This window comes from Herpailurus yagouaroundi, unplaced genomic scaffold (genome assembly GCF_014898765.1).
Source record: "Herpailurus yagouaroundi ecotype Mexico unplaced genomic scaffold, PumYag 67681, whole genome shotgun sequence".
NCBI lineage: Eukaryota > Metazoa > Chordata > Mammalia > Carnivora > Felidae > Herpailurus > Herpailurus yagouaroundi.
In genome coordinates, this window is record NW_024420481.1 from 3,861,443 (window position 1) to 3,874,255 (window position 12,813).

The window sequence follows — 12,813 nt, forward strand, 5'->3', positions numbered from 1 at the left end:
GTAAAATGCCATGCAGTCTTACAAAATTGTTCATTGTGCTTTTACCACTCATAATATTTTTGCAGATTTGCCCACTGAGCCATTCAACAAATACTAAAGCACTTCCTATAGACAAGCAAACTGGTACCCTGTCATTTCAGAAGTGGTTCCCAGAAATGATAGCTGAATGACTATGGGGTTATTTCAAATGAGGAAAAGATTCATAATCCCAAATTCAAACTACCACTTTAAGATTGCCAGGTCCCTTAGTAATCTTATACAATGATGCATTAAATTGTTTTTATTTACTAAATAAATGGGAAAGACAAGTATGCATAGTGTTTATAGTGAGTTGGGCACAGCCCAAAATACAACTGAATTCTGATGCTGAAAAAGTGAATAGAGAGAAGAAACATCCTTTAGTGAAATCTCAGGAATTCATACAAAGTAGCCACTCTTAGAAAATATTTGTTTTTTAAAAAGCAATTTTATGGAGCACCTTGGGTGGCTCAGTCGGTTGGGTGTGCAACTCTTGATTTCAGCTCAGGTCAGGATCTCACAGTTCCTGGTTCAAGCCCAGCGTCAGGCTCTGCACTGAGAGCACAGAGCCTGCCTGGGGTCCATCTCTCTCTCTCTCTCTGCCCCTCCCCTGCTCGTTCACTCTCCCTCTCTCTCAAAATAAATAAATAAAACTTTTTTTAAAAGCTATTTTATGACTTTAAAACTTACATGCAATACCCTCACTGGGCTTGGCTAACAAAAATATTACCCCTTAAATGATATGCTTTAGTGAATAGAAAAGAACTATTTATAATCAGGTTCTTAGTTCAATTGTTCCTCCCATAAATTTTTTATAAGCCTAACAACACACTTGTTTGCATTGGAGGAGAGAGGGAGAGAAGTCTAGCTCCACATCCAAATTGTTCTATTTTAAACTAGTGGCATCTGTTTTAATAATTCCAAGTTCTTTAATAAATAGTATAACATACAACAAAAACAAGTTCCTGTGTGTATAGTGAACTGTGCTCACTTAGACTGGAAGAAGAAGGGGTGGGCTAGTGATTAAGGAGGTTATGGAGAAGAAAGGCTAACAGAGAAAATAGGGGGAAGAAGTAGAAAGTGGAGAATAAGAGGAAAATTATATATTTGCACTCACAGGTCTCCAGGAAAATAAAGTCAGTGTTACAGTTAAGTGTCAAAGAGTGACCAACCACAACAACTATTGACCTTCTTTCTCCCACGGTGTTATAAAGATAGGGGAATTAATGAAATCAATACTCTTTACTGCTCACCTGCCATAAACTTTAAGTGACCTTCGACAAGGCTGAGTCCATACACCCCTAGCATAGTGATTATAAGCATGGGCTCATGAGCCAGACTGCCTGGGTTAGAATCCTGGGTCTGCCATTTCCTAGGAACAAAGTATTCCACCTTTCTGTGCCTCAGCTTCTCATCTGAAAAATAAGAATAGTATCTACCTCCTAGAGTGGGTGAAAGAATGTAAACAGTTTTATAAACACAATACACTTAGAACAGTATCTGATACATAATAAAAGCCATAGTATTAACTATTATCATCTGGGTTGCCTCATGCTCTAGCCTCTTAAAAAAAAAGGAAAGAAAAACAGTGAAAGTTTTTTCATCTTATAGCCTACAAATTTTGATAATTTTATCCCTTCAAACCTGGGGTTTCCTGCTCAGAAATGTCAGTTGTTTCATCTTCAGATGGCCGGTAATATGATGGATTTGCTCATTCTAATTTTTTTTTAATGTTTATTTACTTTTGAGAGAGAGAGAGTGAGAGAGACATAGCATGAGTGGGGGAGGGGCAGAGAGAGAGGGAGACACAGAATTTGAAACAGGCTCCAGGCTCCCAGCTGTCAGCATAGAGCCCCACATGGGGCTCAAACTCATGAACCACGAGATCATGACCTGAGCCAAAGTTGGACGCTTAACCAACTGAGCCACCCGGGCACCCTGGACTTGTTCATTCTAAAGGAAAAACATCCATGTGACCTTCTGGAGTTAATATGAATCAATCTTTATTTTGTAACCAATCAGCTTCATTGAAATTGGAATTAATATGAATCAATCTTTATTTTGTTACCAAACAGCTTCATTGAAATTCCTCACTAGCCATCCTAATCAAGCTAAACCACATGCTGGGTGGGCTTTTTTAAGTTTTATTGAGATATAATTTATATAGCATAAAGATCACCTATTCAAATCATACAATTCAATGTTTCTTAGCATATTTACAGAGTTATGCAACCATCAACCATAATCTATTTTTAGAACATGCTCATCCCAAAATGAAACCTTATACCCATTAGCAGACCTCCCCATTTCCCCCAGCCGTAAGCAACCACTAATTTACTTATGGGATTTGCCTATTCTGGACATTCTACTTAAAACTGGAATCATACAATATGTGGAATTTTGTATCTGACTTCTTGCATTTAACATAGTGTTTTCAAGGTTCATCATGTTGTAGCGATGTGTCAGCACTTCATACCTATTTATGGCTGAATATTCCATTGTCTGGATATACTACAATTTCTTTACCCATTCATTAGTTGATATTTGGGTTGTTTCCATCTTTTTGTTATTATGAATAATGCTGCAGTGAACACTGGTATACAAGTATCTGAGTCCCTGTTTTCAATTCTTCTGGGTGTATATTAGGAACAGAATTACTGGGTCATATGGTAATTCTATGCTTAACTATTGAGGAAGTGCCTGACTGTCTTCCAAAAGGGCTGCATTATTTTACAACCTCTCCTGCAATGTAGGAGTTCTAACTGCTTCACATCCTCACCAACTTCTGTTATTGTCTGGCTTTCTTTTTTTTTTTTTTTTTTTTTTTTACAAAGTTTTCATAACTTTGCTTTGTTGGAACTATTATCTGCAGCTTCTTTTTTCTTTTTCTTTTTTTTTAATGTTTTTTTTTAATTTATTTTTGAGACAGGGAGAGAGACAGAGCATGAGCAGGGGAGAGGCAGAGAGAGAGGGAGACACAGAATCAGAAGCAGGCTCCAGGCTCTGAGCTGTCAGCACAGAGCCTGATGCGGGGCTCGAACTCACGGACTGTGAGATCATGACCTGAGCCGAAGTCAGATGCTCAACCTACTGAGCCACCCAAGCGCCCCTGTCTGGCTTTCTTTTTGACATGCTGGGCTTTTTACCTGGGAAAATCATTATTTCTCTTCCAAATCAGTGGTACCTGCTCATCCTTGTATTACACCCTCTCATTTTGAGCACTTTTAAGAAATTAATAGATGGGGCACCTGAGTGGCTCAGTCCGTTAAGTGTCAGACTTCAGCTCAGGACATGATCTCGTGGTTCGTGAGTTCGAACCCCACATTGGGCACTCTGCTGTCAGCACAAAGCCTGTTTTGGAGATCCTCTGTCCCCTTCTCTCTGCCCCTACCCCACTTGGGCTCACTCTCTCTCAAAAAGGAATAAACATTTTAAAAATGTATTTTAAAATAAAAAAAAATTGTAAAAGAAATTAATAGTTTATCTTTTAGAAGTTTTAGGTTTACATGTAAATTGAGCTGACAGTACAAAGAGTTTGTCTTGTTTTCTGACAAACAAGTTTTCAACCAAAGCCCTTAGTTCCTTTAAAGACTGTTTCCTTGTATTCAACTGAATCTGAAAGTTTTCCCTTATCAATCTACCTTCAAAAGACATTGGTGTGTGGGTGCCTAGGTGGCTCAGTCGTTAAGCATCTGACTTTGGCTCAGGTCATGATCTCACAGTTCGTGAGTTCGAGTCCCATATCAGGTAATCTAAAGCCCCACTTCAGTTGAGCATGAGCCCGCCTCGGGTGAACGCGAGAAAAAAAAAATTGGTGTGTCTATTTCATACCTGATATGTCCCTAAAAATTCATTTTTCAATCCAAAATTGCAATTTAAATATCCAATGGGGAGCTGTTACTTAAAGGAACTCTATAGTGAATATTTTTGTGAAACACTGAATTCTTCACACGTGTGAAATAATCACATGTGAAGATGTGAAATCTTCAAATTTTGTGTGGTAAGAGTCAGACCCTTACTCTCTGATGCACCTTTACTGTAGTAGCCTATTTCACTATAGAAATGGGTTAGTCCTTAGTGTTCAGTCAAAATGCTCTATTCATCATATTGGTTACCTGAGGGGATACTTTATTAATCCATGACTAAGGATAGGATAGGATAGGATACCTAAAATAAAAATAGCAAGTCAAATTCTTTAATTGGAACTACCTACCCATGATTATGGCTACTATATAAAGGCATTAGGGCCGCCTGGGTGGTGCAGTCGGTTAAGCGTCCGACTTCAGCCAGGTCACGATCTCGCGGTCCGTGAGTTCGAGCCCCGCGTCAGGCTCTGGGCTGATGGCTCGGAGCCTGGAGCCTGTTTCCGATTCTGTGTCTCCCTCTCTCTCTGCCCCTCCCCCGTTCATGCTCTGTCTCTCTCTGTCCCAAAAATAAATAAAAACGTTGAAAAAAAAATTTTTTTAAAGGCATTAATCTTTAAAGCTTTGCCAATTTGGATAAAGGTATCATCAGCTTCAAATTCTTTTTCTTCAAAATTTACATTGAAAATTATTGGCCCCTACTGCCCCTCTACTCTTTTTCTACCACTAGAATATTAGTCCTTTTTATACTTCAGGCTGGTATTGTCATCACCAGTGTCCTCTGTGATGTCCTCCCCAAACTGTTTTATACTGGGCTGGCCCAGGCTCACTTCTTGGACCTCTTCTGTTGCTACTGGCACTCCCTTGGTGGTCTCCTTCAGTATCATGGCTTTGCATTGCTTTAACCCTAGACTGGCTCCTTTCTCACCTCCAATAGACTTCAACTAAATTTGGCTTTCTCGGTGTGCAACCCTGCCCTAATATTATTCCCCATCCCCCTTCCCTGCTTTATTTTTCTATAAATGATTTATCACCACCCAATACACTATTTATTTTACTCATTAATCTGTTTATTATGTTTCCCTTCTGTGGACAAAAAGCTCTAGGAGGCAGGGATATCTGTTCAATAAATGAGCAGATAATCAGTTAAAAACATTAGGTGCATCTCCCTCCCCAAGGACTCCTATTTATCCTTAATAACCTACTCTTTGTCATCCCATCCTTATCTAGTAATTCAAAATTTAATTTCATTCCATTTAAATCCCACAGCATTTGCTTAACCTTCGCTATGTTTTAGGCCTTTTATCAGATCTTTGTGTACAGATCAATTCATAGTTTTCATTTAACAAATATTTTCTGAGTATATAGAACAGTGCTAGGCATGGAGAACATAACAGTAAACAAAATCAACAGAATCTCTATTTTTATGGAGCTTACAGACTGATGAGAAATTTAGATATTAACCAAATAGTCACACAAATATAGTATGTAGTTATAAATATGTGGCATAAAAATTATAATGAGGTAAGTTATTTAGACTGGTAGAGAGAAAATCAATGTAAAGCTTCTCTAAAGGAATAACACTTAACCTGAGGTGAATAGAAAGCCAATTTCCAATATATATAAACCCTTCAAGGAACTACCTTTCAGTCTACACCCTTGTGAAAAACTGGTTTCCTTTTTGCTCATCTATTCAGGAATAAGAGGGTATCTGACTGGTGTAGTAGTCTTGGGGGGGGGGGAGGGAGAGAAAGTGTGTGTGTGTATGTAATATTATTCAGCCATAAAAAAGAATGAAATATCGTACTTGCAACAACTTGGATGTAGCCAGAAAGTATAATGCCAAGAGAGATAAGTCAGAGAAAGACAAATACCGTGTGATTTCACTCATACGTGGAATTTAAGAAAATAAACAAAGGAAAAAAAACAGAGAGACAAACCAAGAAACAGACTCTTAACTATAGAGAACTGCAGATTACTAGAGGGGAGGTGAAGGGATAGATGAAATAGGTGATGGAGATTGAAGAGCACACTGCAATGTACAGACTTGTTGAATCACTATACTGTTACACCTGAAACTAATAGAACACTGTATGTGAACTCTACTGGAATTCAAATTTCAAACTTTGAAAACAAAATTTTAAAGTGACAACTGAAAGAGGAAAAAAAAATAAATGGTGAGATACCATTACACACCTATAAGAATGGTCAAAATCCAAAACACTGACACCAAAAGCTGGCAAGGATGTCAAGAAACTGGAACTCTTGTTCATTGTTAATGAGAATGCAAAATGGTACAGCTACTTTGGAAGACAGTTTGGCAATTTCTTACAAAACTAAACATACTCTTACCATACCATCCAGCAATTGTGCTCCTTGGTATTTATAAGCAAATGAGTGGAAACTTGTGTCCACACAAAAACTTGCACATGAATATTTATAATAGCTTTATTCATAATTGCCAAAACTTGGAAACAACCAAGACATCCTTTAGCAGGTAAATGGATAAATATACTGTGGTACATCCAAAAGAAAAAAAAGAAAATGAGCTATCAAACCATGAGAAGACATGGAGGAATCTTAAGTGCATATTACTACGTGAAAAAGCCAATCTGAAAAGGCGACATCCCAACTATAGGACATTCTGCAAAAGGTAAAAACATAGAGACAATAACAGGATCAGTAAAGGGGTGCCTAGGTGGCTCATTTCCATGCTAAGCATGGAACCTGCTTAAGATTTTCTCTCTCTCTCCCACACTGCCCCACCACTCGTGCTCATGCATTCTCTCTTCAAAAAAAAAAAAAAGGATGAGGGTATCACAGGGGTTAGAGAAGAGGGAAGGATGAATAGGCAGAGCACAGAGGTTTTATGGGCAGTGAAACCATTCTGTATGGTACTATAATGATGGATATAGGTCATTATACATTTATCAAAACCCATAAAATGCATAACACAAAGAGTGAATCCTAATGTAGATGACAGATTTGGGGTGATAATAATGTGCCACTGTATACTTATTAACTGTAACAAATGAATCACTCTGGTGACGAATTTTGATGTGGGGGAAGCTATGCATATGTAGGGGTAGGGGAACATGGGAAATCTCTGTACCTTGAACACAATTTTGCTGTGAACCTGAGACTTCTCTTAAAAATAAAGTTTACTGGAATGCAAACTGGTACAGCCACTCTGGAAAACAGTGTGGAGTTTCCATAAAAAAATAAAAACAGAACTACCCTATGACCCAGCAATAGCACTGCTAGGAATTTATCCAAAGGATACAGGAGTGCTGATTCATAGGGGCACATGTACCCCAATGTTTATAGCAGCACTTTCAACAATAGCCAAGTTACAGAAAGAGCTCAAATGTCCATCAGCAGATGAATGGATAAAGAAGATGTGGTTTATATACACAATGGAATACTACATGGCAATGAGAAAGAATGAAATCTTGCCATTTGTAGCAACGTGGATGGAACTGGAGGGTTTTATGCTAAGTGAAATAAGCCAGTCAGAGAAGGACAGATATCATATGTTTTCACTCATATGTGGAACTTGAGAAACTTAACAGAAGATCATGGGGGAAGAGAAGGGGAAAAAATAGTTACAGAGAGGGAGGCAAACCATAAGAGACACTTAAATACAGAGAACAAACTGAGGTTTGGTGGGGGGGGAGGGGGGAAAATGGGCGATGGGCATTGAGGAGGGCACTTGTTGGGATGAGCACTGGGTGTTGTATGTAAGCGTTGAATCATGGGAATCTACTCCCAAAACCAAGAGCACACTGTACATACTATATGTGAGCCAACTTGACAATAAATTATATTAAAATATTAAAATAAAAATAAAGTTTATTAAAATTAATTTTAAAAAGATAGTACTTTAGACTGTCAGTTAAGAAGGCACTGTGGGGGCGCCTGGGTGGCTCAGTCGGTTAAGCGGCCGACTTCGGCTCAGGTCACAATCTCACGGTCCGTGAGTTCGAGCCCCATGTCAGGCTCTGTGCTGACAGCTCGGAGCCTGGAGCCTGTTTCAGATTCTGTCTCCCTCTCTCTGACCCTCCCCCGTTCATGCTCTGTCTCTCTCTGTCTCAAAAATAAGTAAACGTTAAACAAAAATTTAAAAAAAGAAGGCACTGTGGAGTGGGAGAATGAGACAGAGAAGAAATCTGAGAACTATGTGCTAGTCTCAAATCTGCCACAATCCAGTCATGTGACTTAGGACAAATTTTCTTCATTTTTGTGAACCATATTTTGTCTACCTGTACATAAAAAGTAGATTTCAGTAGGTCTTAACCTTTTTTGGGTTACTCCCCCTCCAGGCTACCCTCCACAACAGGGTTATCTTCCTAAAAATACAAAAGCTGGTTATATTATTCCCATATTTTAAACTTCCTTTACCTGCCCCTCCTCCAGGATAAAAAAAAGTCCAATTCTTTATTAGGGCATATACAGATCCCTCATAATTTGACCCTTCTGGTCACACTATTCTTATTTCCTTTCATTTTAGCCACAGTTCTATACAAGTGCTTCCCAAAGTGCAATCTAAGGACCACCTGTATCAAGTACTTGTGATGAAAGCAAACTTTGCCCCAAATAAAGTTAGGATCTCAGGCAATGGATGTAAGAAACTACATTTTCATGAGATCTCCAGGCAATTCTGCCTCACGTAGTATTTGAAAACCCCTGCCCTACATTTTAGCCAAACTGAACTTTCCCCCACTCCCCTGCCTGGAATGTCCTTCACTGCCTTATCCATATGGTAACATCTGCTATTTACCTCAAATGTCACCTGCACTATGAAGACTTTGGCCAATCCCCTAGGTAACTGGCTGTTGTTCCCTTCTCTGTGCTTCTAGCACTTTGTTCATCTTTTATATAGTACTTAGTACGTACTATAATTATCTACTTACATGTCTGTTTCTCATCCTATAATGTGAGCTTGAAAATAGAGACTATGTCTTAACTTGTTTTTATACTCCCAACATCTAGGACGTAATAGGCATACAATAAATGTTTGTTGAATAAATGAATGAACGGATAAAAATGAAGAGCTAAACTATTCATTCCACAAAAATTTGAGTGCCTACAATGCCTAAGCACTGTTCTAGTACAAGAAAATCACCAGAACTTTTTGCCTATAAGAAAATTAGAACCCTGCACACAGTGTTCTATTTTAAGTCTCTTTTAACATTTTATCTGTAGAAACTTCCAAATGAGCCACTTGTTTATTTATTCATGCTTAGGAAAGAACAATTTGCCTGATGTTTAAGTGAGTAACACAACAGCTCAGACCCTGGAGCCTGCTTCAGATTCTGTGTCTTCTCTCTCTCTCTCTTCCCCCTCCCGCACTCGCACTCTGTCTCTCTCTCTCAAAAATAAATTTTTTTAAAAATTTTAAAAATGAGTAGCATTATGACAACAAGTGGCAGTGGAAAAACACAATGCACTTAGTCTATTTCCATAAATGTGCTTGAAGAGTCTAGACTCAATTTCACAGTAACCCTCTCTTTATCACCTTCTGGAGAATGTAACTTAAAGAGCTGGCAAAGGAGAAAGTAGTAAATGAAGACAAAGCCAAAGTGATTCTGCCAATAAATACTTTAATGAGAACCGAGGTCTGTAACATACATAGCAGTAACTGCCCTGGCCTATGCCTTCTGCTCTAGCTCAAGTTTGGGGCTAACCAACTACATTTAACCCACATTTGAAAAGAAGGCCATTTTGATGTCATCTATCAGTATCCATCTTCATAGAAGATACCAATCTGGGGCCAGAGTCTCAACGTTAACACTTCCTCTCACGGAAAAGTTAACATGGTAACACAAACACACGAACAATTTTGAAGCATCCTGTAGTTCTTCCATCAGGAGGCCCTTGGGAGACCAATGGTTCAGTAAACACTTACAACTTTGTCAAAATACATTAGAACACGGAAAAAGGGAAAAAAGTAGAAACGCTGGCAGGGGTTGGCTCACGTATAATTCAGTTCTTAGATTTGAAGCCTCTTGAGCTGCTCATATGTAATAAAAAACTGAGGAGTAAGTCATGGAAGATCATTGGGTTGACAATGAAAGCTAAACCTAGTTCTAAAATTGTGTATTGCATTCTCTTACACTGAGGTAGTCTATCTCAGATTCTGAGTTGTACTTGCTTAAGACTTTTTAAAAACAATACCTGGCAAATCAAGCATGCATTGAGTACCCACCACGTACCCCTTATGATTTGGCATTTAGCAATAAAAACAGATTAGAACTCTAACATACTTATAGTCTTCAGTGGCCAACAGGCCACACACACTCTCTCACACACACCCAAGAACATTAATGACAACATATATATTATTCAATGCTAAGAGTAACTGTCACTCTTAGGTGATCAGATCAATCCCAAGGAGAGAGAGGCATACTCCCTCTCTCAACCTATAGATTCTACAAGGGCAAGGAATTACTTTTGAACCCTGTAATGCTCACCACTATACACACAAACTGTATACAACATTCAATTCTCTCTGCACAAAGGAGGCACTCAAACACAGCTAAAGAAAGAAGAGCCATCCGTGAGGAAAGAGACCTACTTGGCCTGGATTCCTTCACCCTATGAGTGTTTTCTGTCTTATTATTTCTCCAGTTGCTCTGGTCCTATAGTTAGGAGTAGGAAATCTGGACCACCTCAGCATGTACTTTCCTGTGGGCAAATCCCAACAGGGTTTCCAAAAACTTCATAACCCCTTCCAGATTTGTTTGTACTTGTTTTGTTTTAAAGAGGACACTTTGGTACATCTTTTCTGCTGCCTTTAGTTTGTACTAGACTCCAACTAAAAGCCATTTCTCTACTTAGTTCTATCCTCAATGGTCACCATCAGAATGCTTGAGTTTCTCACTTGCCTAAAGGTGTCAATAACCAAATTTTCCTTCCCATAGTAAAAAATTACCTGGGAGCTTAAAGCATCTGCTTTCATTCTCATATTCTAAAAGGATACAATGATGTTCCAGGGTCCAAGTCGAAGCCAGTTTGGCCAAAATCCTTTATAGAGTGCAAAAAATCCCTCATGTTTCCACATCTGAGGGAAAGATATAATCAAAAATAGAGTGAATTCCCCTTACTATTTACATCTGACAATTACTTTTATTTTTAGTACTCATCTTCCATGTCCCTCCCCAACAACTTATGGCTCCATTAATGCTGTTTTTCTAAAGCCATACATTTTGAATTCATATACAGTCTAAATCTACCCACTCATTCAACAAATATTTAAGCACCTTGCCTATGCAAGGTACTCTTCTTGATGCTGGGATAATGGTAATAACAGTAAACGAGAGAGAAGGTGTCTGTGGTAGCCAGCCTCCAATATGATCCCAATGAAAGCCACCACTAGTTATTCATATCCTTGTGTAACCCCTCTCACAACATACCAGGAGAGGTCTAGGTCACCAAGAAAATACAGCAGTAGTCTGTCACCTCCATTATGTTATAAAAGATGTTTTAGATCTAAAAGCCTTCTGCTTCTGTCTTCTTCTCTCTTGAATTGTTCACTATAGAGAAAGTTAGCTGTCACGTCATGAGAGGCCCAGAAGGGGAGAAACTAAGGCTTCCAGCCAACTTCCAGAGAAGAACACAGGTTTAGTAGCCAACAGCTAATAATTCCTGCTAATAGCCACATGAGTGATCTTTGAAGCAGATATCCCAACTCCAGTCTAGCCTTCAGATATGGCTGTAGCTCTAGCTGACATGTGACTACAACCTCACAAGAGAATATAAGCTGAAATCACTAAGCTAAGTTGCTTCTGAATTCCAGACCCACAGAAACTGCGTGATCACAAATGTTTGCTGTTTTAAGGAAGTGAGTTTTGGAGCAATTTGTTATAAAGGAAGAGATAACTTATACACTCCCTGCCCTCAAGGAGTGCACTCTCTAAAAGAGCTGACAAATACATAGATTGATATATATTATATTCAGAAATGGAAGTGCTAATAGGAAAACTAAAGTAGGGTAGGGAATAAGGAGCTGGGCAAGTCACTATCCTCCTCTGAGTCTGTTTCATTCTATCAACTTCTGTATAATGCCATGGACTGACTACCTGATGTAAATGCTTTCAAGACTGCATGAGGAACAGTGTGTAAATTGCTTTGAGTTTAGGTTTCCTGTTTTATACAATGGGGGTCCTAAACACACCAACTGAGTAATTATTTGAATTAAATGACATATTAAATGACAAAGGTCATAAACTGGTGGTGTGTTGAATTCAGCCAGCAGAAACAGTCCCTATTTTGTGTACTATTTTAAAATATCTATTAAGTAACTCCTGTGTGTTAGGCACTGGGTTAGACATTGCGATGTTATTTTGCCCTTCCCCTGGTGAAGTAAAACCTGCCACTATACTAAATAATTGATATATTTGGATAGGACATTAATATGAGAATCCAGACTTGTAAATATCCCCTATCCCATCCTGTATATTAAGAATACTCAAGATAATTATCCTTACTAATCATTTTTTGAACAAATAGTAACAGAATAAGGGTACTTTTACAGAATCATAGTGGTAATATGCTTTCCCCCAATGGATTACCAGCAAATGCTGAAGGTCTCAGACCAAAATTGATGTTAGAAAATTGTGAAATTCAGCCAGATGCAGATAACCTAGAATCATAGACTGCTAAAATGACAAGGGACCTTAGAGATACAATCCAATATAAAAAAATATAATTTATACATTAAATTATAAATAGTGTCACTTTCCTGCTTCAAGCTCTCCAATGGCTTCCCAGTGGATTTCACTCTAATTGCAAATTTTATGTGATGATCTATAGGATCCTACATGATTTAGCCCCTGCCAGTCTCTCCAGTTTCATTTCCTACTACTTTCTCCTTCATTTACCACACTCAGCCACACCAGCCTTCCTTTTAACCTTTGAACATATCCAGTTC

At 38.5% G+C, this 12,813-nt stretch overlaps 1 protein-coding gene across 4 annotated transcripts in view; it reads right to left on the bottom strand.

Moving 5' to 3' along the window:
* Positions 1–12,813, bottom strand: part of SLC25A14 (solute carrier family 25 member 14) — a 58,971-nt gene that overhangs the window by 20,694 nt on the left and 25,464 nt on the right. For 3 of the 4 annotated variants that reach the window (XM_040468186.1, XM_040468190.1, XM_040468189.1), the window contains 2 exons: positions 10,864–10,944; positions 9,465–9,915 (listed from right to left, as the gene is read on the bottom strand). The exons of the other annotated variant lie outside the window; for it this stretch is intronic. In XM_040468186.1, coding sequence (XP_040324120.1) covers positions 9,874–9,915; positions 10,864–10,944 — 123 coding nt within the window. In that variant the 3' untranslated portion in view covers positions 9,465–9,873. Of the gene's footprint in view, positions 1–9,464; positions 9,916–10,863; positions 10,945–12,813 lie in introns of those variants that run through there. 4 annotated transcript variants of the gene reach the window in all.